Source organism: Manis pentadactyla, chromosome 15 (genome assembly GCF_030020395.1).
Source record: "Manis pentadactyla isolate mManPen7 chromosome 15, mManPen7.hap1, whole genome shotgun sequence".
NCBI classification, from domain to species: domain Eukaryota; kingdom Metazoa; phylum Chordata; class Mammalia; order Pholidota; family Manidae; genus Manis; species Manis pentadactyla.
Window position 1 is genome coordinate 42,701,326 of NC_080033.1, and position 26,370 is coordinate 42,727,695.

General features: G+C 36.6%; 1 protein-coding gene across 2 annotated transcripts in view; it reads left to right on the forward strand.

Moving 5' to 3' along the window:
* RBL2 (RB transcriptional corepressor like 2) overlaps window positions 1-26,370 on the forward strand; it is a 78,512-nt gene that overhangs the window by 16,935 nt on the left and 35,207 nt on the right. For both annotated transcript variants that reach the window (XM_057493072.1, XM_036881058.2), the window contains exons 9-17: window positions 1,884-2,050; window positions 4,215-4,324; window positions 5,170-5,273; window positions 7,389-7,526; window positions 8,362-8,526; window positions 9,046-9,157; window positions 11,187-11,456; window positions 11,653-11,933; window positions 12,024-12,200. In XM_057493072.1, the coding sequence (XP_057349055.1) occupies window positions 1,884-2,050; window positions 4,215-4,324; window positions 5,170-5,273; window positions 7,389-7,526; window positions 8,362-8,526; window positions 9,046-9,157; window positions 11,187-11,456; window positions 11,653-11,933; window positions 12,024-12,200 (1,524 nt within the window). The remainder of the gene's footprint in view (window positions 1-1,883; window positions 2,051-4,214; window positions 4,325-5,169; window positions 5,274-7,388; window positions 7,527-8,361; window positions 8,527-9,045; window positions 9,158-11,186; window positions 11,457-11,652; window positions 11,934-12,023; window positions 12,201-26,370) is intronic.

Sequence of the window (26,370 nt, forward strand, 5' to 3'; positions counted from 1 at the left end):
ATATTCCATGAATACTTAGTATTGACATTGAGAGTCAAGAGCAAGTCTGGGGGGAAAAGCAAGAGTTAAGGTTTTGAGCATGTTAAGTCTGAGAAGTCTTTTAGGCATCCTGATAGAAAAATTGAGTAGGCAATTTAGATATACAAGACTGGAGTTCACAGCAGAGGTTAGGGCTATGTCTATATTCTGGAGTCATCAGGATACAGATGGCTTTTAAAGCCATGGAATGAAGAGAGATTACCTAACAGTGTGAGTTAATTGAGAATAAAACAGGTCTAAGGACAGAGCTCTGGGCACTCCAAAATGTAGAAGCCTTTACTTGGAGAGGGGACTTCTAATATTTAGAAAATATCAGTATTTATACCCAAGTTAAGAAAAGACTGCTCTTAATCAGAATGCACAAGCTTTGAGAACCTAAGCAGTGCTGCCAAGAGGTCCCACACTGAACTTGAGGACTGTGGCCAGAAAACTGTTCATCACACCTCATTTCCTTTGTGGATGCACTGCTGCTTGGGGGTGGTGTGGTGAGGTCCTGCTGGTTGTTGTTTCTCCTGCAAATGTACAAGGTGTTTTTCCCTCCCAGCAAGGCACCAGTTCATACACAGGAAAGAAGCTGGTTGTGAGAAAAGCTGTGCAGAGCAGGGAGCAGCCTTCAGAATGTAGTTAACTTACTGACCTAAAAAAGTTATGAAATAAATTTCTGTGAGACAAAATGTCTTGGCTCTACTCCTGTTTAAGTCACAGAGAAAGCATACACATTTATTTATTTGTTTGTTTCTTTTTATTTTTTAATTTTGTATTAAGGTATGATTGATATACACTCTTATGAAGGTTTCACATGAAAAAACAATGTGGTTACTACCTTTATCCATATTATCAAGTCCCCACCCATGCCCCAGTGCAGTCACTGTCCGTCAGTGCAGCAAGATGCCAGAGATCCACTATGTCCCTTCTCTGTGATACACACACATTTATTTCTTTATGGCAAATTTCTGTGCTTTTCTGTATCTCATGAAACTTGAATAGTTCTGTTACCAGGTGAAAATTTTGCTAGGTGTTTAACAACTGCCTCTAGAAAAAGTACATTTAATACATAAGGAAATATAGTTTATCTTGAATATTAAAGAATGCTCTAAAGCTATCTTAACCTTTCAGAGTTTGTTGGAAAAATTAGAAAAGATGTTTTATATATTCATGCTTAAAGTCTTTGACATTGATTCATGTCTTTTCATATTCTTATTTAAAAATGATGTTGACTTAACCTTATTTCTCTGACGATGTGTCTACTTTGAGGGAAAACTGTGATAGATTCTAGTAATAAGGGTAAAGGAAGGACAAGAAGACTGAAGAAAACTGTTGTGCATCAAGTTGTGTTCTGCATCTAGGAATGTTTGCTTTGTCCTCTCTCTGAAACAAATTGGTGATTTAGAGGGCTTTTGTTAAATCATGGATTTCATTTGGGCAAAGTTAATTCACAGCTTTGTTTTGTCAATTTTTGAATATTCACAAAAATAGCAGTAGATGGGAATTGTGAAATTCTGTTTCTGAGGGATATTCTCATCTTAGTATTTTAATACTTATTTTTGCCTTTAAGCATAAGTTTTGAAGGAGGGGTAATAGGAAATATGCCTTATTGTAAAGGTTTAGCTTTTATGAGACAAACTTTTTAGTTGACTAAAATATAAATTCTCCTTTCACATATCTTCACATGGACAGTAGCGGCTCTTAGTGTTGTTATGTTTAAATTCCAAGAATGGTGATACTTGAATCACTGAAATGTATTGATAGGGTAAACTAGAGATAAAATCTGATTGGCTTGAATTTCCATTTGTGAAGTAATTGAAAGTCTCTCCTAAAATAACATTCTTTTTCCTCCTCTTTAGTCTAAAGCACTTAGAATCTCCACACCACTTACTGGTGTGAGGTACATTAAGGATAACAGCCCTTGTGTGACTCCAGTTTCTACAGCTACACATAGCTTGAGTCGTCTTCACACCATGCTAACAGGCCTTAGGAATGCACCAAGTGAGAAATTGGAACAGATTCTAAGGTTAGTTTGAGCCCTTCTTGCCTCATAAGTTTGGTTGTTGACCACGTTCTAGTTTTCTATTTTAATTTTTCACCTTAATTCACCCATTAATAATTTTATATCAGTTGCATGCTCAGTCCTGTTGTTAGTCTGTAGATGATATAGCAATATAAGATGTATGAATAGAAATGATCACTTTTCCTCAGTATCTTAGACTCTTTGGCTGTTATAACAGAATTCCATAGAATGAGTGGCTTATAGATGACAGAAATTAATTTCTCATAGTTCTAGAGGCTGGAAATGCCAAGATCAATATGCCAGCATATTCAGTGTCTGGTGAGGACCATTTCCTGTCTCATGATGGACAGCTGTCTTCTCATTGTGTCCTCACTTGGTAGAAGGAGGCAAAGGAGGTCTTTAAGGTCTCTGTTATAAGGGCACTAATTCCATTTGTGAGGGCTCCACCCAATGACTTAATAACTACCTCCCAGATGCCCCACCTCCAGAAACCATCACATTGGGTATCAGGTGTCAACATATGAATTGGCAGGGAAACACAAATGTTCAGTTCATAACACTGAGATTTCTTTAATGTAGTACAGGAGACAGTAACTAACAACACTGGACACTGTAAAGTACCAAACTATCAATTACCAACTGTTCTATCTTAAGAATTCAGGGAAGGTAGGGGGGATCAGTAGAGATGGGAACTGTCAAAGGACTTCATGAAGAGATTGGACCTGACCAAATTTCTGACACATGGGTCAGATTTGAAAAGATAAGGCATTTATATTCATTAGCCATGTAAGACTACTGTAACTTTTGTCATCTCTATAAAACATCCTTAGTCTGACAAGGAGTTGACTGCCTTTTGTTTCTTTGATCTGCCTGAGACTGGTAGGAATATCAATGAGCTTTAGTGAAAGGAACAAGAGACTGAATCTCATGACCTGTGCATAATTTTTGGTAATTTTATTTGAAAAAATGACCTCCAAAAACTCTGAGTCCTAAAATTCACAATTTGATGACAGAAACCCTATAGAAGCACATTTTGTTTTGGTGATACAGTATAAGAAAGCCTTTTATACATATCTTAGTAATTTCCTACTCAGTGAGACTCAGTAAATATCAAGGCTGACTAATTTTCCTTCACATTTTCACGAAGTCTGCTTTATTCATGAACTGGATTGTAATTAACACCTAGCAGTCCATTTTCTGTACAGCCTCTTTGTAAGTAATATTGCTCAGATGGACCTTGTTTACCTAGAATTCAGAAGCATTTTATAAATGTATTTTAGAAGCCTGCTTACTCTCCATCTTTTCCAGATCTCTTTACAATCTCTAACCAGGCACAGCAGCTTCTTTAATCTTAAATACCATTAGTGTGGTTAAATATTACTAGTAGATACTAGGTAAAACCAAAGGGTTCTGTTTTTTAAAAACCTACTGATGTATGTGTTCATAAATAAAATTCTGCTTGCATGTAATATTCAGTAGCTATCTCCAGCAGGATTATAAGTGGTTTTTTGTTTTCTTTATAATTTTCTAAACTTGCTACATTTTTACAGTGAATATGAAATTTTGATCAATGTATAAACATTGTTACAAAAGCTCACATGGTGATCAAGTGTACAGTGCTTCTGCATTGATCATATATTGCCTTTCTAGTAGCAAAAAAAAAAAATCAGTAGAAATAAACCTCCTTTTGGAGGAAAAAGTATTAAAATGCCAGCAATAGTTTATATAAGTCTGTAATAAAGATTATATACCCCTTCAGTCTGTTTTCTTCCAGGAGTTCTTAAGGGGAGTTGTACTGCCCTATGGGGAGATAGTTGAGGGCACTTTTGTTTTGTCAGCAGTGATTGCAGATGTGTAGGGTAGGTGGGGACCAGTCAGAGGCATCAAGTGTGTACTAGTCAGCATTGCTGAACTTATGCCAGTAAAGGTACAGCTTTATGCAAGAAATATTTTTTTGCTTAAAATGGTAATACCAATACCTTTGATAAGGAAGTATGGGCTCTCCTGGATTCATCTGGGAAGTGTACAGTTTCTGTTCAAAATTATTTTATATTTGAAGGTTAGTAAAATGAAGGAGTTGTAAACAGTATATTACTTTGTGACTTGGCAAGACGTTTGAATTAGATAATTTCTTTCTTTCTTTCTTTACTTGTTTTTTTTTTTTTAGGACATGTACCAGAGATCCAACCCAGGCTATTACCAACAGATTGAAAGAAATGTATGAAATATATTCTCAGCATTTCCAGCCTGGTGAGGATTTCAGTAATTGTGCTAAAGGTAAGGCTTACCTTTCTATAACTATATGTATATATATATCTTTCTGTATCTATGTACCTATGTATCATTCTCATCTTTAACTACATGGAGTCTGTGGTAAGTGAGTGAGGAATATGAAGAAAGGATTTATGACTAGACTAAGGGCTAGAATACAGATGTCTGATCTTTCTGTCAACCAAGTGATTTCTGGGCCCTCCTCAGTAAGAGAGAAGTTTTAGGCTGGTAACTTTATTATGTAGGACTTCTTGTACCTTTTTGTTTGAAAGATCTTTATTTTTCATTTGTACATTGGATAGTAAATATAGAGGCATAGTGATTCTTAAAAATATTAAGGATAAGAACAGAAGATACAGCTTTTCATGCTCAGACCCATCCTAGGTGTTGTTTGATTGATGAATTAGAACCAAGTGTGAGTGGAATAGTAAACTAATTATATACCTATTAGCATAGAGCTTCTATTTTCAATCATATAACACAAAAAAAGGTGTGAGTCTTAATGGAATGCTATTATAGTTTTTATAATTTAATTTCACAATTTTAGAAAAATTTGAGTGTTGCTATGATGAAAATTAAAGAATCTTAAGGATTGATTGGGACATATGTATATGTCCCAATCAATGCTTCAGATATATATATACACATATGTATATATCCAATAACCTATATATATATATATATATATATATATATATACACACACACACACACACACACACACACACAAAAGATGGGTTGGTTTTTAAATTTTATTTTGTGGGTGGGGCATGGGATGGATGGACCCTCACTTTCAACAGTAATTTATTTTCTTTCTGTGTGATTTTTTTGTGTTTTTATTGTTTATGCAGAAATTGCTGGCAAACATTTTCGTTTTGCAGAGATGCTTTACTATAAGGTATTAGAGTCTGTTATTGAACAGGAACAAAAAAGACTGGGAGACATGGATTTATCTGTGAGTAGAAAAACCAATGTATTGACCAGCACAACAAAATGTAGTTTCCTTTCAGCCTTATCTACCAAAAGAAAAACAAAAGACCTCCATTACTGAAGAAACAGTATATGCCTTTGGGGGCCTGAGATTGGCACCTAAGAAAACTTGTGTCATGGGTCCTCACCTCCAGTCCCCCACTTGGTGTTTCTCAGTGCAGCAGGCCATGCATTATAGTTTATGATTTTCGGGGGTAGTGAGATTCTGTAGTCGAGGTTTAAAAACTTTCAGACTTAGCCTTAATTGAGTTTTTAAATAACATAGTGTTTTTATTCTAGCCTTATATAGCAAGAATAAATTGAGTATTGACTAGATAGGACTTTAACATAATTATTCAACCATTCCTCTTTGGCTAAGATAATTATTGTTCCTAGATTTTTCTAGTCAGGAAATGTAAATTGATTTTTAAACAAGTGATACTTACTTTTAATGATATCAACATAAATAATTTTTTTAAAAATTGATTTTTTAGAATAGTATTTTGAGGAAAATGATAAAATTTACTAATAATTATTCCAATTCTTTGTAACTATCTACTTTTTTTATATGTATAAAAAGCTGGCTGTGGGAATTTAAAAGGCTGCTAATATTTTGTTGAGTATTTTTGCATCTATGTTAATCAGGGATATTGGTCTGTAATGTTCTTTTTTTGTGGGATCTTTGCCTGCTTTTGGTATTAGAGTGATGCTGGCCTCATAGAATGAGTTTGGAAGTATTCCCTCCTCTTCTATTTTGTGGAAAACTTTAAATAGAATGGGTGTTATGTCTTCTCTATATGTCTGATAAAATTCATCAGTGAATCCACCTGGTCCAGGGTTTTGTTCTTTGGTAGTTTTTTGATTACCGATTCTGTTTCATTGCTGGTAATTGGTCTGTTTGGATTTTCTGTTTGTTCCTTGGTCAGTCTTGTGACTTTATATTTTATACATACGTACATATCACATATATTTCTATATACTGCACTTGATCTTTTTATCTGTTGAGCTGTTTCCACCTTTTGGCTATTATGATTAATGCTCTTATGAACATTGGCGTATGAGTATCTGAGTCCCTCTTTCTATAACTTTTGGTATATCCCTAGAGAAGTGGGATTGCTGAATCATATAGTAGTTATGTTTAACTTTTTGAGGAACTGCCATATTGTTTTCCATAATGGCTGCACCATTTTACATTCCCAACCACAATGCGGAAGGGTTCCAGTTTCTCCACATCATTGTAACACTTATTATTTTTACATTAAAATATACCTTCTAATGGGTGTGAAGTGGTCTTTCTTGGTGCTTGTGATTTGCATTTCCCTAATGACTAATGCTGTTGAACATCTTTTCATGTGCTTATTGGCCCTTGATATATCTTTGGAGAAATGTCTATTCAATTCCTTTGTTCGTTTTTTAATTGGATTGCTTGCTTTTTTGTTGTTAAGTTGTAACGGTTCTCATATGTTCTGGGTATTAATCCCTTATCAAATATATGATTTGCAAGTACTTTCTGCCATTCTGTGGGTGGTTTTTTCACTTCATTGATAGTTTTGATACACAAAATTTTTAATTTTGATGAAGTCCAGTTTATCTGTTTTCTTGTTGCTTGTGCTTTTAGTATTAAGTAACTTTTAAATTGAAAAATAATGTTAATGTACAATTTTAGAAAATTAATAAGCTAAAAAAAAAAGAAAATCATCTGGTAATTATGTCACTCTGAGATAAACATGTTGACTTTCGGTCCATGCCCATCTAGCCAGTCACCTGCCTGCCTTCCAACAGTCTTTTTATGACAATGGTCTCTTACTGTAAATACTGCTGAGTAACATCTTTCCACATCACTATTCTTCTAAGCATCAATGTGCATGTGTATTTTGGTTAGGGATGTAATCTTTATTATTCTTTCACAATATGTAAAATTTTTGAAAGTTCTTATCATTTCCTTTAATATATATATGTTTTTTGCTAAAATATGGGCTTATTTATAAAGGTAAGAAAATAAGCACATACTTCTGACTCAGCAAATAATTTAACTTGACTGGGTAGGAAATGTCTTATTAGAGTAGGCTAATGTTTCTAAATGTTTATAACTGTTTTGTAGGGCATTCTGGAACAAGATGCATTCCATAGATCACTCTTAGCCTGCTGTCTTGAGGTCATCACTTTTTCTTATAAGCCTCCTGGGAATTTTCCATTTATTACTGAAATATTTGATGTGCCAGTTTATCATTTTTATAAGGTATTTAAAAAATTTTGATACTATTGTGGAAACTGTAGATGAGATTAACTTCTTGTTGTTAGCCATCTAATTCATTTTAATATCTAAGTATGTTTCTTCATTTCTAATTACACATTTAATAATTGCTACTCTATTTGTGGAGAAGAAGTAGGAGAGTCTTAAGAGCTATATAATTCTTTTAATGTATAAAGACCTACTTTGGGTAAAAAGATTTGTTTCATTCTCCCTTTTATCTGAAAAAAGGCTTTTAGAATACTTTCACTTAGGAGATAAGGCTTTCGTTTATAAAGCTAAGGCTTTAAAAAAGTAGCAAACATATCACTAGCTAATCTTGTATAGCAACCTTTTTTATTTTATGGAAATTAAATAACATTCACAGTGTTTCAAAAAAATTAAAATTCTCTTTCACATGTTATATAGAGGCACAGAGTTATGACATATGTATTTAGTAGCTATTTCTTGATAATGATTTAGTTTATTAATTTATCTTAATTCTTATACATAGTCAAACTAATTTTCATAGTGGTATAGATTGAATATTTAGTTTTTAAATACAGAATTTTAGGAGTGATGTGTTTCAACCTCAATAGACAAGGAATGTTTTTTTTGTTAGAAAATTTTGAAATATATTATTATACATGCAGTTTGAATAATATTTTAAAGAGTGTGAAAGGAAGAGTATCTGTTTAAAATAGTACTTATTCTTTAAACTTGTAATTTTAGGTAAACTTTGTATCTTCAAATATGTACAAGGATTTCAATAAATTTATCTACTTTGCTTTCACACTTTTAACAATTAAAAAATTATTGTTAAACCTGAAATTCTTTATTTCAGGTGATAGAAGTATTCATTAGAGCAGAAGATGGTCTTTGTAGAGAGGTGGTGAAACACCTTAATCAGATTGAGGAACAAATCTTAGATCATTTGGCGTGGAAACCAGAGTCCCCACTCTGGGACAGAATTAGAGACAATGAAAATAGAGTTCCTACATGTGAAGAGGTTTGTGAAAACATCTTAATATCTTTCTATAACAAAAGTGCATCAATAGTTTATTCATAATTCTCTTTCACAAAGAGCAGTTAAACTTAGTGTCTTCCATATAGGGGGTGGGAGGGTGGCAGCTGGATTTAATATGGTATAATTACCCCTATATTTAAAAGGGAACAAGAGTCAGAAATAATTTGTGATTACTCCAAGGTTTCAGTGACAGAGTAAGAATTCACTATTCTGTCTTGATTTCCTAATCAAGTTTCTACACCCTAGAATGGTTAATATGATAAGTCTCCAAGTCAGTAATGAAGGTTGATTCATATTTAGTATCTAGTTATTACGGTTTGAATTTTTTAAGCCTTCCAGTACATTTTTTAACTTTGGTATGGAGGTGGAAAAGATAGCCAATTTTATTTAGGTAGAATAACTGACGAGCCAAGATAGATATTTTTTGCCTTAGATTTTTATTGTATTTCTAATTAAAATGCTTTTTTGATTAATGTCATCTGTGTAAATAATTCTTCTTAGGTCATGCCACCTCAGAACCTAGAAAGAGCTGATGAAATTTGTATATCTGGGTCCCCCCTGACTCCCAGGAGGGTGAGTGAAGTTCGTGCTGATACTGGAGGACTTGGAAGAAGTAAGTTTAAAATACTAGGGTGATTAAAAATAGGGGTACTAAAATAAGGGGGCCTAATATCTGAGATTTAAATTCCATCTAAAGCTGCAAATAAAGTTAATAGGGTATATATAAAAGAAAATATTCTATGCATGATAGTGCCACATGAATCACAAATAATGACTGAAGAATATTGTAAGAACACAAAATGCATGGTATGACAAGTGTCTTTTAAAAAAGATAGGATACTATATATTAATGTGATTTTTGTTTTTTAAAGCATATGTTTATAAGCATACAAAAGGGCTGAAATGAAAAACACAAACTACTAAGAATGATTATTGTTGAGTGAGAGAATCTGAAGTGGTTTCTGTAAACATTTAACAATATGGATTACTTTTAAAATCAGAAGGAACAGTAAAGCTTTTTGAAAATAGAGCTCTTTGATCCAGTTAGGTACAGACAAGCCAGGGAGGTAAGAGGACTGAATGGCCTGAGCGTGTTTAACTTTGACTCTTATTAGTTGAGCTGTGCAAATGTGGTTAATGTGATAGCTTGAGCTTGGTTAGTGTTATAGCAGTGGGCCCAAGAAGTACAGAAGAGGAAACTTTGCTTATTTGTCTGATTACATTTTTGGGCAGCTCTTTATAACATTTGCCACATGCAGGGTTATAAATTCTTGGATGCCATTAGAGAGATACTCTTTGTTTTCAGATCATCTCTTTAATGTAATTGATAAGCACTGGCTGTAGGAAAAAATCAGTTTTAAAATTAGTAATCGCTGTCAGTGCATACTCAATAAATATGGATGAGCTATATGAAGACTTCCTCATTTTTGAAAAGGAGTCAATGACTTACCAGTTTTTCTGCTTATTATCCACTTAGACCCATAGCACTGACTGGAAGTCTTCTTCAGTCCTATTTCTGTAGAGTTTTTCCTTCCCTAATCTATGGATTAGGACTTAACTTTAAACTTGATTTTATTTGTACTTACCACTTCTCCATTTTCATGAGATCTCTTAATACTTTATAAGATAATGATTGTGTTGAGATCTTTCTGACACTGTGGCTTTGTTCCAAATACAAATCTAGTAAGTTTTTTGCTTTTGTTATTATCAGAAACTGGTATGTTAAGCACAGTCTGTTAGAACTACTACTGTAAATCCTCTTATGACTTTCCTACATACGTGTTTAAATTTTAAAAGAACATTGATGTGTAGATATACAGCTGCTTCTCAAAAATTCAAACATTGGTGTGAATACTTAATAATGGACTAAGCCATCATCATTAACAGAGAGTGTCTGGGATGATGAAAGTTTTAGAAATAGTGGTGATAGTTGTACAACATTTTGAATGTAATTAATGCCACTGAATTGTACACTTAAAAATAGTTCAAATGGTAAATTATATGTTATATATATCTTATCACAGTTTTTAAAAATGTGTGATGTAATATACGAAAGCCCATTGAATTGTACAATTTTAATGTGTGAAATATGAGTTTTATCTTGATAAAGTTGTTTAACAGTTGAATCCAAAATATTCTTGCTGAAGAACTTGTGTTTTATTTTTCTGTATGTGGAAAAAGGCAAAAGATGAAAATTCATAAAACTGGGGGGAAATGCTCCCAGATGATACCAGAATAAATTGAGTCCATCAAATAGTGTCTTTACCGTGACCTCACATATTACACGAATGTTGGCAGAAATTGAGTATAGCCAAAAATACAGAAAAGAAGAATAATTCTTTTAAATTGCCTGTAAATTGTCAAGGCCCATTAGTAGTGGCAAAGTTGAGTTTGATTTTTGCAGAAGGGAGGATGAGGAAGGGAATACTGCAAGACAGAGAAAAATACCTTTAAATTTTGTTCTTAATAGTGTTCAATTGAACTTTCAGTAGTTGAATGTAGCTATGGTGTGACTCCTGTAATTTCTTTTTAAATGATGAAGTATTTCAAATCCTGTGATTATTTTTGAACATAACAGCTTGGATGGAAGTCACATCACAGCCTGCTTGAGTTAAATGGTTTGATTTTTTTTTTGACCCCAGGTATAACATCTCCAACTACATTATATGATAAGTACAGCTCCCCAACAGCCAGCTCTACCAGAAGGCGGCTATTCGTTGACAATGATAGCCCCTCTGATGGAGGGACACCTGGGCGCATTCCCCCACAGCCCCTTGTCAATGCTGTCCCTGCGCAGAATGTGTCTGGGGAGGCTGTTTCTGTCACACCAGTTCCTGGACAGACTTTGGTCACCATGGCAACAGCCACCGTCACAGCCAACAATGGACAAACAGTGACCATTCCTGTACAAGGTGAGGAAGTCAGAGTTGGATACTGAGTTCTTTCTTTGTGGCACTTACTGGAAAGTTACCTGCAGTTTGGCTCGAATGATGATAGAAGTGGATGTGGGGGTGGGGGTCAGGAGGCAGGAATTAGAAATCTCTGCCTGGAGAACATGGTATAATCACCATTTTCATCATGCTTTTTTTTCTTTGAAACAAACTGCAGGTATTGCAAATGAAAATGGAGGGATAACATTCTTCCCAGTCCAAGTCAATGTTGGGGGGCAGGCACAAGCTGTGACTGGTTCCATCCAGCCTCTCAGTGCTCAGACACTAGCTGGAAGTTTGAGCTCTCAACAAGTAGCAGGAACAACCTTGCAAGTCCCTGGTCAGGTGGCTATTCAACAGATTTCTCCAGGTGGACAACAGCAGAAACAAGGCACACCATTAACCAGCAGCAATATTAGACCCAGGAAGACCAGCTCTTTATCACTTTTCTTTAGAAAGGTAATTTTTCATGTGCCCTTAGTAGGCGTGAGCTTGGGAAATATAAATGTCAGAGAAACAAAGTTTGAAATGCTTTTGTTTATCTACTAGGTTTACCATTTAGCAGGTGTCCGCCTTAGGGATCTTTGTGCTAAACTGGATATTTCAGATGAACTGAGGAAAAAAATATGGACCTGCTTTGAATTCTCCATAATTCAGTGTCCTGAACTTATGATGGACAGACATCTGGACCAGTTGTTAATGTGTGCCATTTATGTGATGGCAAAGGTAAGTGCCACTTAGAATATAAAGGAAAGAGCAAAAATGCTACTTCCTTACTCTCTAAACACTTTTAATGGCTTTACTGAGATATAATTCACCTACCATATGATTCATTTATTTAAAATTTACAACTGAATGGATTTTCACAGATAATATGCAGTTACTACCACAGTCAATTTTAGAACCTAATATTCCATTGAATGAATATGTAATATTTTGTTTATACATTCATTAGTTGATGGACAACGTGGATTATTTCTACTCTTTTGGTGACTGTGAATAATGTTGCCATGAACAATTGTGTACAAGTTTTTGCGTGGATGTGTTTTCCTTTCTCTTTGGTATATACCTGGGATTGAATTGATGGGTCATGTGGTAACTGTTAAACCATTTTACACCTCTACTAGCAGTATACAAAGGTCCTGATTTCTCCAAATTCTCATCAACACTTTTTATTATCTTTGTTTTTTTAAATAATTTATTGAGGTGATATTCACATAACATAAAATTAGCCATTTTAAAATGAACAATTCAGTGACATTTTGTACATTCACAATGTTGTACACCCACCAACTGTATCTCGTTTTAAAACATTTCCATTCCTACAAAGGAAAACTACTTACTCATTAAGTAGTTCCTCTCCATTCCTCCTTCCCCTAGCCCCTGGCAACAATCATTCTACTTTTGTCTCTATCAATTCGACTATTCTAGGTACCTCCTGTAAGTGGAATCATGCAGTATTTGTCTTGTGACTAGTTTGTCTTTTTGTGGCTAGTTAGTATAATGTCATCAAGATTCATCTGTGCTGTAACATGAATAATAATTTCCTTCCTTTTTAAGGCTGAATGATATTCCATTTTATGGCTATACCACATTTTGCTTATCCATTCATCCATTGAGGGACATGCGGGTTGCTTCTGCTTTTTTGGCTATTTTGAATAATGCTGCTGTGAACATGGGTCTACAAATATATCTCTGAGTCTGATTTCAGTTCTTTTGGGTATACACCCCAAACTGGAATTGCTGGGTCATATGGTATTCTGTGTTTAATTTTTTGAGGAATTGCCATATTATATTTTGAAGTGGCTGTACCATTTTACATTCCCATCACCAATGCATGAGAATTCAAATTTCTCTGCATCCTTGACAACTTGTTATTTTTCATTTTTTTATTATAGACATCCCAGTGGCTACTGACTGATAACTTAAGATGGTTTTGATTTCCATGATGACTGATGATGTTCAGCATCTTTTATTCTGCTTGTTGGTTTTTATCTGAATTTTTTATTCTGGCCATCCCAGTGGGTATATGAACTTTTATCTCATTTTGGTTTTGATTTACATTTCCCTAATGACTAATGGTGTTAATTACATATCTTTTCTTTTTTTAATTAAACATTTAAAATATAATAGTCAATAAGAACTGAACCATATTTGAATTGAAATAATATAGTCCTCCGTGAAGATACCAAAGCCAGATTTACCACCCCAACCTCCAACATTTCATGTAACGAAGGACCATACCACAAACATCTCTAAGCCTTTCTTCCCTCAGCTTCTACCTTATGGTTCTCTGTACAGCACCCTGTGCAGGACAACCAGTGCTTATACACAGGGGACCCTCAGAAAAATAACCATAAAATCCAAGCCCCACCGACCTCAGGAAAGACTGAGAGAAGCTGTCCTTGCATGGAACTATAAATAGGCAGGAACCAGGGCTCAAACCAAAAACTGATGCAGCAGTCTACAGCCTGCTTTTCCAAATTCCTGAAACTCCCAACATCCTAGACTCCCTAGAAGCTTGTCTGGGCCTCTGGAGGCCAGTAGCAGCCCACAGTCGGGCTTTCAGTCCCCTGCAATACCTGGTTCCTATTTCCCACTGGCCTTTTGCCTTGCTGCCCAGCTGACCACTCACGACCCTCCTGAGCATCTTTTTATTTGCTTACTTGCATTTGTGTATCTTCTCTGGAGAAATACCTGTTTATAAAGCCTTCACCCATATTTGAATTGGGTGGTTTGCTTTTTTGTTGTCCAGTTGCAGGAGTTCTTTGTATATTCTGGATGTGATTCCCTTACCAGGCATATGATTTACAAATATTTTCTCTCAGTCTCTGTTAACTTTTCATTTACTTGATAGTGTTATTTGAAGCATCAAATTTTTTATTTTGATGAAGTGAGTTTGCCTATTTTTTTCTTTTGTTCCTGTTCTTTTGGTGTCATATCTAAGAATACATTACCAAATCCAAGGTCCTGAAGATTTGTCTGTTTTCTTCTAAGAGTTTTATAGTTTTATTTTTTACATTTAGATCTTGGATCCATTTTGCGTAATTCTTGTGTACGATATGAGGTAGGAGTCCAGTTTCATTCTTTTGCATGAAGATAGACAGTTGTCTTAGCACTACTGTTGAAAAGACTATTCTTTCTCCATTGATAGTCTTGGCACTCTTGTCAAAAATCAATTTTTGGATTCTCAGTTCTATTCTATTGATCTGTATATAAGTCCTTATATAGTACCATACTCATCATTGCTGTTGCTTTGACATAAAGTTTGAAATTTGGATATGAGGATCCTCTTTTTTTCTTCTTCAGGGTTAGCTTGGCTAGTCTTAAGTCCCTTGGAATTCTTTATGAACTTTATAATCAGCTTGTCAATTCTGACTTCTTGTCCCAAAGAAGTCAGCGTTTCATTCTGATAGGATTGTGTTGAAAATCTGTAGATCAGTTTGGGGAGTAATACCGTCTCAACAATTTTTCACCTTCTGATCCATGAACAAGTTATTTTTCCATTTATTTAGACCCGTTTCTTTCAACAATGTTTTGCAGTTGTCATAGTATAACTTTTATCCCTTTTTGTTAACTTTATTCCTATGTATTCTTTTTGTTGCTGTTATAAATGCAGCTGCTTCATTTTTGATGTGTTCATTACAAATATAGAAATGCAGTTGATTTTTTTTGTTTATCTAAAATCCTACAACCTTGCTGCTAAAATTGTTAGTTTTAATTTAATAGACTACTTAGGATTTTCTACATACAAGATTGTACAGTCTGCTTATAGAAATAGTTTTACTTCTTTTCATACTGGATGTCTTTTCTTTTTCTTTCCTAATTACTTCGGCTAGCACCTCCATTATGTTGTTAAATAGAAGTGCTGAGAGAATAAATAAGTTCTTCTTTTGTATTCTTGCCATAGAAATATGACATTAGCTATGGTTTTATTCATGAATGCCTTTTTATCAGGTTGAGGAATTTCTCTTTCATTCTTATTTTAAGTGTTCTTATAATGAAAACGTGTTAGAAACTGTCATGCTTTTTCTGCTACTGAGATGGTTACATAGTTTTTCTTAATTCTGTTGATACAGTATATTACATTTGTTGATTTTCATATGTTAAGCCAACCTGTATTCTTGGTGTAGATAGTTGGTCATGGTAAAATTCCTTTTGTATGTCACTAGATTCAGTTTGCTAGTATTTTGTCCTAGCATGTGTTCCTAGTATATGAAGAATTTTGTCGTATTCATCAGAGATATTGGTCTGTAGTTTTGTTGTTATGGCTTTGTCTGGCTTTGTTTTCAAGGTAATATGGGACTCAGATAATGTATAGGGAAGTGTACCGTCCTCTTCTATTTTTTGGGAAGAGTTTGTGAAGAATTTGTATTTTTTAAGTGGTAGAATTCATCAGTGAAGACATTTGGGGTCTGCACTTTGTAGGTAATTTACTGATGAATACCTGTTTTTCTGATAGGTTGATTCAGATAAGTGCTTTCTAGAATCAGTTTTGGTAGTATGTCTCTAGGAATTGTCTATTTCTTCTGGGCTAATTTGTTCATAATATATATTTTTTTATTTTAGTATCATTAATCTACAATTACATGAAGAACATTATGTTTACTAGGCTCCCCCCTTAACCAAGTCCCCCCGACATACCCCTTCACAGTCACTGTTCATCAGCTTAGTAAGATGCTGTAAAATCACTGCTTATCTTCTCTGTGTTGTACAGCCCTCCGCGTGCCCCCCCCACACTATAAATGCTAATCATAATGTCCCCTTTCTTTTTCCCCGCCCTTCTCCCTCCCTTACCACCCATCCTCCCCAGTCCCTTTCCTTTTAGTAACTGTTAGTCCATTCTTGGGTTCTGTGATTCTGCTGTTGCTTTTTTCCTTCAGTTTTCCTTTGTTCTTATACTCCACATATGAGTGAAATCATTTGGGACTTGTCTTTCTCCACCTGGCTTATTTCACTGTGCATAATACCCTCTAGCTCCATCCATATTGTTGCAAATGGTAGGATCTGTTTTTTTCTTATGGCTGAGTAATATTCCATTGTGCATATGTACCACATCTTCTTTATCCATTCATCTACTGATGGACAGTTAGGTTGCTTCCATTTCTTGGCTATTGTAAATAGTGCAGTGATAAACATAGGGTGCATCTGTCTTTTTCAAACTGGAGTGCTGTATTCTTAGCGTGAATTCCTAGAAGTGCAATTCCTGGGTGAAATGGTATTTCCATTTTGAGCATTTTGAGGAACTTCCATACTGCTTTCCACAATGGTTGAACTAATTTACATTCCCACCAGCAGTGTAGGAGGGTTCCCCTTTCTCCACAACCTCGCCAACATTTGTTGTTGATTGTCTATTTGATGATGGCGATCCTTACTGGTGTGAGGAGGTATCTCATTGTGGTTTTAATTTGCATTTCTCTGATGACAAGCGATGTGGAGCATCTTTTCATGTGTCTGTTGGCCATCTGAATTTCTTTTTTGGAGAACTGTCTTTTCAGCTCCTCTGCCCATTTATTATTTGCTTTTTGTTTGTTGAGGTGTGTGAGCTCTTTATATATTTTGGATGTCAGCCCTTTATCAGATCTGTCATTTATGAATATATTCTCCCATACTGTAGGATACCTTTTTGTTCTATTGATGGTGTCCTTTGCTGTACAGAAGTTTTCTTAGCTGTATATAGTCTCACTTGTTCATTTTCGCTTTTGTTTCCCTTGCCCGGGGAGATATATTCATTAAAAAGTCACTCATGTTTATGTCCGTGAGATTTTTTTTTTTTTTTTGTAGATAATTATTTTTTATTGAAGGGTAGTTGACACACAGTATTACATTACATTAGTTTAAGGTGTACAACATAGTGATTCAACATTTATATACATGACAATTTTAGGTACCAGCTATCACCATACCAAGCTGTTAAAATATCTTGACTATATTCATTATATCCCGGTTACTTAATATTTTACCATTGGAAGTGTATACTTTTTTTTTTTTTTTGTGAGGGCATCTCTCATATTTATTGATCAAACGGTTGTTAACAACAATAAAATTCTGTACAGGGGAGTCAGTGCTCAATGCACAATCATTAATCTACCCCAAGCCTAATTTTCGTCAGTCTCCAATCTTCTGAGGCATAACAAACAAGTTCTTACATGGAGAACAAATTATTCCATAGTGAATAAGTTCTTACATGGTGAACAGTACAAGGGCACCCATCACAGAAACCTTCGGTTTTGCTCATGCATTATGAACTATAAACAGTCAGTTCAAATATGAATACTCATTTGATTTTTATACTTGATTTATATGTGGATACCACATTTCTCTCTTTATTATTATTATTTTTAATAAAATGCTGAAGTGGTAGGTAGATACAAGATAAAGGTAGAAAACATAGTTTAGTGTTATAAGAGAGCAAATGTAGATGATCAGGTGTGTGCCTGTAGACTATGTGTTAATCCGAGCTAGACAAGGGCAATAAAACATCCATGCAGAAGATTTCTCTCAGAATGGGGGGGTGAGGTTCTAAGCCTCACCTCTGTTGATCCCCAATTTCTCACCTGATGACACCCCTGCGACTGTGCCTGTCTTAGGTTGTTCCTCCCTTGAGGAATCTTACCCGTCTCTGGCTAACCAGTCATCTTCCGGGGCCATACAGGGAAATGTAAAGTTGGTAAGTGAGAGAGAAGCCTTGTTGTTTGAAATGGTTAGCTTTTTATTGCTTTGCATATTTATGCCCTGTAGCTTCTATGCCCAGCATTTGTCTTGAGGTATCTTTACCACTTGGAAGAATTATGATACTCGGTAAATTCGATATGAGGCACGAATTCTATTTAAGGGTTGTACTTAAGAAGGAAGAAGAAAAGCTATAGAAGTAGCAGGCGGAAGAAAACATGGGAAGATTGATTATTTCTTTGACATATCTTCTTGTAGAGTAACTTCAGCATGTATAGGTTTTAAGCTACTACTTAAATTGCGCACACACATTAATATAATAGGAGTATAGTTACATAACCAAAGCATACCTGTAAATACCAGTCATCTCCAGTGAAACCAAGAAAACCAGTTAGGCACCTTAGGCATTTGTGAAAACTCATCTATGATATGGTGGATATTGTCCAACTGAACTTGAACAGTCTGAGAGAAATCAGACAAATTAAAACAACCCATTCCTGGGGAATGTTCACATCCCTTATGTTCTTTTAACAGTAAATAGTCTGTAGTTGTAAGATTTTGGAGCGCTACAATTTGCACTTCTCCTAATTCTTGATTGAGTTCCAACAGTATAGATCCAGTCAAATTTGTTGTTTTACTGTATGCACAGGCCAGCTTAGATATCTCCTTCCTCATTCCCATGGCAAGTCCAGGAACTGGTGGGATGAGTGCATCTACAGCTGTAGCAGTGCGTGGATCTTTGTTGGGGTTTTTTGATGATCATCTTCTGGCATGAGTCTTCCAGAGAGTGCTGATGTTGGAAGTTCTTTTTCATATCGTATCTTAGTTCATTTTCGGGGTAGCCCAATTAGGCTTTGATCCTCTGTATAAACACAAACAGACCCTTTGTCTACACTTTTATATGCCCTTTATACTCTTGTGTAGAACTCATTGGAGGTTACCACACAGGAACTGACCTTTTTTTCTTTTTTTTATCACTAATCTACACTTACATGACGAATATTATGTTTACTAGGCTCTCCCCTATACCAGGTCTCCCCTATAAACCCCTTTACAGTCACTGTCCATCAGCATAGCAAAATGTTGTAGAATCACTACTTGCCTTCTCTGTGTTGTACAGCCCTCCCTTTTCTCCTACCCCCCCATGCATGTTAATCTTAATACCCCTCTACTTCTCCCCCCACCCTTATCCCTCCCTACCCACCCATCCTCCCCAGTCCCTTTCCCTTTGGTACCTGTTAGTCCATTCTTGAGTTCCGTGATTCTGGTGCTGTTTTGTTCCTTCAGTTTTTCCTTTGTTCTTATATGCCACAGATAAGTGAAATCATTTGGTATTTCTCTTTCTCCGCTTGGCTTGTTTCACTGAGCATAATACCCTCCAGCTCCATCCATGTTGCTGCAACTGATTGGATTTGCCCTTTTCTTATGGCTGAGTAGTATTCCATTGTGTATATGTACCACATCTTCTTTATCCATTCATCTATCGATGGACATTTAGGTTGCTTCCAATTCTTGGCTATTGTAAATAGTGCTGCGATAAACATAGGGGTGCACTGATCTTTCTCATACTTGATTGCTGCATTCTTAGGGTAAATTCCTAGGAGTGCAATTCCTGGGTCAAATGGTAGGTCTGTTTTGAGCATTGATGTACCTCCATACTGCTTTCCACAATGGTTGAACTAACTTACATTCCCACCAGCAGTGTAGGAGGGTTCCCCTTTCTCCACAGCCTCGCCAACATTTGTTGTTGTTTGTCTTTTGGATGGCTGCCATCCTTACTGGTGTGAGGTGATACCTCATTGTAGTTTTAATTTGCATTTCTCTGATAATTAGCGATGTGGAGCATCTTTTCATATGTCTGTTGGCCATCTGCATTTCTTTTTTGGAGAACTGTCTGTTCAGTTCCTCTGCCCATTTTTTAATTGGGTTATTTGTTTTTTGTTTGTTGAGGCGTGTGAGCTCTTTATATATTCTGGACGTCAAGCCTTTATCGGATGTGTCATTTTCAAAAATATTCTCCCATACTGTAGGGTTCCTTTTTTTCTATTGATGGTGTCTTTTGCTGTACAGAAGCTTTTCAGCTTAATATAGTCCCACTTGTTCATTTTTGCTGTTGTTTTCCTTGCCTGGGGAGATATGTTCAAGAAGAGGTCACTCATGTTTATGTCTAAGAGGTTTTTGCCTATGTTTTCTTCCAAGAGTTTAATGGTTTCATGGCTTACATTCAGGTCTTTGATCCATTTTGAGTTTACTTTGGTATATGGGGTTAGACAATGGTCCAGTTTCATTCTCCTACATGTAGCTGTTCAGTTTTGCCAGCACCATCTGTTGAAGAGACTGTCATTTTGCCATTGTATGTCCATGGCTCCTTTATCAAATATTAATTGACCATATATGTCTGGGTTAATGTCTGGATTCTCTAGTCTGTTCCATTGGTCTGTGGCTCTGCTCTTGTGCCAGTACCAAATTGTCTTGATTACTATGGCTTTATAGTAGAGCTTGAAGTTGGGGAGTGAGATCCCCCCTACTTTATTCTTCTTTCTCAGGATTGCTTTGACTATTCGGGGTTTTGGTGTTTCCATATGAATTTTTGAATTATTTGTTCCAGTTCATTGAAGAATGTTGCTGGTAGTTTCATAGGGATTGCATCAAATCTGTATATTGCTTTGGGCTGAATGGCCATTTTGACGATATTAATTCTTCCTAGCCAGGAGCTTGGGATGAGTTTCCATCTGTTAGTGTCCCCTTTAATTTCTCTTAAGAGTGACTTGTAGTTTTCAGAGTATAGGTCTTTCACTTCCTTGGTCAGGATTATTCCTAGGTATTTTATTTTTTTTGATGCAATTGTGAATGGAGTTGTTTTCCTGATTTCTCTTTCTGTTGGTTCATTGTTAGGGTATGGGAAAGCAACAGATTTCTGTGTGTTGATTTTGTATCCTGCCACTTTGCTGTATTCCGATATCAGTTCTAGTAGTTTTGGGGTGGAGTCTTTAGGGTTTTTTATGTACAGTATCATATCATCTGCAAATAGTGACAGTTTAACTTCTTCTTCACCAATCTGGATTCCTTGTATTTCTTTGTTTTGTCTGATTGCAGTGGCTAGGACCTCCAGTACTATGTTAAATAACAATGGAGAGAGTGGGCATCCCTGTCTAGTTCCCGATCTCAGAGGAAATGTTTTCAGCTTCTCGCTGTTCAATATAATGTTGGCTGTGGGTTTATCATAGATGGCCTTTATTATGTTGAGGTACTTGCCCTCTATTCCCATTTTGCTGAGAGTTTTTATCATGAATGGATGTTGAACGTTGTCAAATGCTTTTTCAGCATCTATGGAGATGATCATGTGGTTTTTGTCTTTCTTTCTGTTGATGTGGTGGATGATGTTGATGGACTTTCGAATGTTGTACCATCCTTGCATCCCTGGGATGAATCCCACTTGGTCATGGTGTATGTTCCTTCTGATGTATTTTTGAATTCGGTTTGCTAATATTTTGTTGAGTATTTTTGCATCTACGTTCATCAGGGATATTGGTCTGTAGTTTTCTTTTTTGGTGGTGTCTTTGCCGGGTTTTGGTATTAGGGTGATGTTAGCTTCATAGAATGAGTTTTGGAGTATCCCCTCCTCCTCTATTTTTTGGAAAACTCTAAGGAGAATGAGTATTATGTCTACCCTGTATGTCTGATAAAATTCCGAGGTAAATCCATCTGGCCTGGGGGTTTTGTTCTTTGGTAGTTTTTGGATTACCGCTTCAATTTCGTTGCCGGTAATTGGTCTGTTTAGATTTTCTGTTTCTTTCTGGGTCAATCTTGGAAGGTTGTATTTTTCTAGGAAGTTGTCCATTTCTCCTAGGTTTCCCAGCTTGTTAGCATATAGGTTTTCATAGTATTCTCTAATAATTCTTTGTATTTCAGTGGGGTCCGTCGTGATTTTTCCTTTCTCGTTTCTGATACTGTTGATGTGTGTTGATTCTCTTTTTCTCTTAATAAGTCTGGCTAGAGGCTTATCTATTTTGTTTATTCTCTCAAAGAACCAGCTCTTGGTTTTATTGATTTTTGGTATCGTTTTATTCTTCTCAATGTTTTTTTTTATAAATAATTATTTTTTATTGAAGGGTAGTTGACGCACAGTATTACATTACATTAGTTTCAAGTGTACAACACAGTGGTAAACATTTATATACATAATTCTAGGTTCCAGCTTTCACCCTACCAAGCTGTTACAATATCTTGACTATATTCCTTATGCTATACATTACATCTCGGTTACTTATTTGTTTTACCATTGGAAGTCTGTCCTTTTTTTTTTTTTCTTTGTGAGGGCATCTCTCATATTTATTGATCAAATGGTTGTTAACAACAATAAAATTCTGTATAGGGGAGTCAATGCTAAATGCACAATCATTAATCCACCCCAAGCCTAATTTTCGTCAGTCTCCAATCTTCTGAGGCATAACAAACAAGTTCTTACATGGAGAACAAATTCTTACATAATGAATAAGTTACATAGTGAACAGTACAAGGGCAGTTATCACAGAAACTTTCGGTTTTGCTCATGCATTATGAACTCTAAACAGTCAGTTCAAATATGAATACTCATTTGGTTTTTATACTTGATTTATATGTGGATACCACATTTCTCTCTTTATTATTATTATTTTTAATAAAATGCTGAAGTGGTAGGTAGATACAAGATAAAGGTAGAAAACATAGTTTAGTGTTGTAAGAGAGCAAATGTAGATGATCAGGTGTGTGCCTGTAGACTATGTGTTAATCCAAGCTAGACCAGGGCAATAAAACATCCACGTATGCAGAAGATTTCTCTCAGAACAGGGGGGGTGAGGTTCTAAGCCTCACCTCTGTTGATCCCCAATTTCTCACCTGATGGCCCCCCTGCGACTGTGCCTGTCTTAGGTTGTTCCTCCCTTGAGGAATCTTACCCGTCTCTGGCTAACCAGTCATCTTCCGGGGCCATACAGGGAAATGTAAAGTTGGTAAGTGAGAGGGAAGCCTTATTGTTTGAAAAGGTTAGCTTTTTACTTCTTTGCATATTTATGCCCTGTGGCTTCTATGCCCAGCATTTGTCTTGAGGTATCTTTACCACTTGGAAGAATTATGATACTCGGTAAATTTGATATGAGGCACGAATTCTATTTAAGGGTTGTAATTAGGATATTCTTCTCAATTTTATTTATTTCTTCTCTGATCTTTATTAAGTCCCTCCTCCTGCTGACCTTAGGCCTCATCTGTTCTTCTTTTTCCAATTTTGATAATTGTGACATTAGACCGTTCATTTGGGATTGCTCTTCCTTTTTTAAATATGCTTGGATTGCTATGTACTTTCCTCTTAAGACTGCTTTTGCTGCGTCCCACAGAAGTTGGGGCTTAGTGTTGTTGTTGTCATTTGTTTCCATATATTGCTGGTTCTCCATTTTGATTTGGTCATTGATCCATTGATTATTTAGGAGCGTGTTGTTAAGCCTCCATGTGTTTGTGAGCCTCTTTGCTTTCTTTGTACAGTTTATTTCTAGTTTTATGCCTTTGTGGTCTGAAAAGTTGGTTGGTAGGATTTCAATCTTTTGGAATTTTCTGAGGCTCTGTTTGTGGCCTAGTATGTGGTCTATTCTGGAGAATGTTCCATGTGCACTTGAGAAGAATGTATATCCTGTTGCTTTTGGATGTAGAGTTCTATAGATGTCTATTAGGTCCATCTGCTCTACTGTGTTGTTCAGTGCTTCCGTGTCCTTACTTATTTTCTGCCCAGTGGATCTATCCTTTGGGGTGAGTGGTGAGTTGAAGTCTCCTAGAATGAATGCATTGCGTTCTATATCCACCTTTAGTTCTGTTAGTATTTGTTTCACATATGCTGGTGCTCCTGTGTTGGATGCATATATATTTAGAATGGTTATATCCTCTTGTTGGACTGAGCCCTTTATCATTATGTAGTGTCCTTCTTTATCTCTTGTTACTTTCTTTGTTTTGAAGTCTATTTTGTCTGATATTAGTACTGCAACCCCTGCTTTCTTCTCGCTGTTGTTTGCCTGACATATGTTTTTCCATCCCTTGACATTTAGTCTGTACATGTGTTTGGGTTTGAGGTGAGTTTCTTGTAAGCAGCATATAGATGGGTCTTGCTTTTTTATCCATTCTGTTACTCTGTGTCTTTTGATTGGTGCATTCAGCCCATTAACATTTAGGGTTACTATTGAAAGATATGTACTTATTGCCATTGCAGGCTTTAAATTCGTGGTTACCAAAGGTTCAAGGTTAGCCTCTTTAGTATCTTACTGCCTAACTTAGCTCGCTTATTGAGCTGTTATATACACTGTCTGGAGATTCTTTTCTTCTCTCCCTTCTTGTTCCTCCTCCTCCATTCTTCATATGTTGGGTGTTTTGTGCTGTGCTCTTTCTAGGAGTGCTCCCATCTAGAGCAGTCCCTGTAAGATGTTCTGTAGAGGTGGTTTGTGGGAAGTAAATTCCCTCAGCTTTTGTATGTCTGGGAATTGTTTATTCCCACCGTCATATTTGAATGATAGTCATGCTGGATACAGTATCCTTGGTTCAAGGCCCTTCTGTTTCATTGTATTAAATATATCATGCCATTCTCTTCTGGCCTGTAGGGTTTCTGTTGAGTAGTCTGATGTTAGCCTGATGGGCTTTCCTTCATAGGTGACCTTTTTCTCTCTAGCTGCCTTTAAAACTCTTTCCTTGTCCTTGATCTTTGCCATTTTAATTATTATGTGTCTTGGTGTTGTCCTCCTTGGGTCCTTTCTGTTGGGGGTTCTGTGTATTTCCGTGGTCTGTTCGATTGTTTCCTCCCCCAGTTTGGGGAAGTTTTCAGCAGTTATTTCTTCCAAGATACTTTCCATCTATTTTCCTCTTTCTTCTTCTTCTGGTATCCCTGTAATACGGGTATTGTTCCTTTTGGAATAGTCACACAGTTCTCTTAATATTGTTTCATTCCTGGAGATCCTTTTATCTCTCTCTATGTCAGCTTCTATGCGTTCCTGTTCTCTGGTTTCAATTCCATCAATGGCCTCTTGCATCCTATCCATTCTGCTTATAAACCCTTCCAGAGTTTGTTTCATTTCTGTAATCTCCTTTCTGTCATCTGTGATCTCCCTCTGGACTTCATCCCATATCTCTTGCATATTTCTCTGCATCTCTGTCAGCATGTTTATGATTTTTATTTTGAATTCTTTGTCAGGAAGACTGGTTAGGTCTGTCTCCTTCTCTGGTGTTGTCTCTGTGATCTTTGCCTGTAGTTTTGCCTTTTCATGGTGATAGGAATAGTTTGCAGAGCTGGGACAAGTGACAGCTGGAAGAACCTCCCTTCTTGTTGGTTTGTGGCCCTCCTCTCCTGGGAGAACAGCGACCTCTAGTGGCTTGTGCTGGGCAGCTGCGCGCAGACAGGGCTTCTGCTTCCTGCCTGGCTGCTATGGAGTTAATCTCTGCTGTTGCTGTGGGCGTGGCCTGGTTCGGGCAGCTACTCCAAAGTGGTGGAATCTCTTTGGAGGGGGAGTGGCCTGGAGGCTATTTATCTCCGTAAGGGGCCTCCCTGCTCCCTGCAGCCCAGGGGTTAGGGTGGCCAGAGATCCCCGGATTCCCTACCTCTGGATTAAGTGTCCCGCCGTGCCACTTTAAGACTTCAAAAAAGCACCCCGACCACAAAAAAAAAAAAGGTGGCTGCTCGTTTTTCTTTAATCTCCGGCACCAGCCTCAGGCATCTGCTCACCGGTCTTGGTGCCCTGTTTCCCTAGTATTGGGGTCCCTGTCCCTTTAAGACTTCCAAAAAGCGCTCGCCAAAACAAAACAGCAAAAAAAAAAAAATGGTCGGTCGCTTTTCTGGTGTCCTCTGGCGCCAGGCCACCGGTGCCCGCTCACTGTTCTTGCTGCCCTGTTTCCCTAGTATTGGGGGCCCTATCCCTTTAAGACTTCCAAAAAGCGCTCGCCAAAACAAAACAGCAAAAAAAAAAAAAATGGTCGGTCGCTTTTCTGGTGTCCTCTGGCGCCAGGTCACCGGTGCCCGCTCACTGTTCTTGCTGCCCTGTTTCCCTAGTATTGGGGGCCCTATCCCTTTAAGACTTCCAAAAAGCGCTCGCCAAAACAAAACAGCAACAAAAAAAAAATTGCCGGTCGCTTTTCTGGTGTCCTCCGGTGCCTGGCCTCCAGTGCCCGCTCACTGTTCTTGCTGCCCTGTTTTCCTAGTATCCAGGGCCCTGCACTC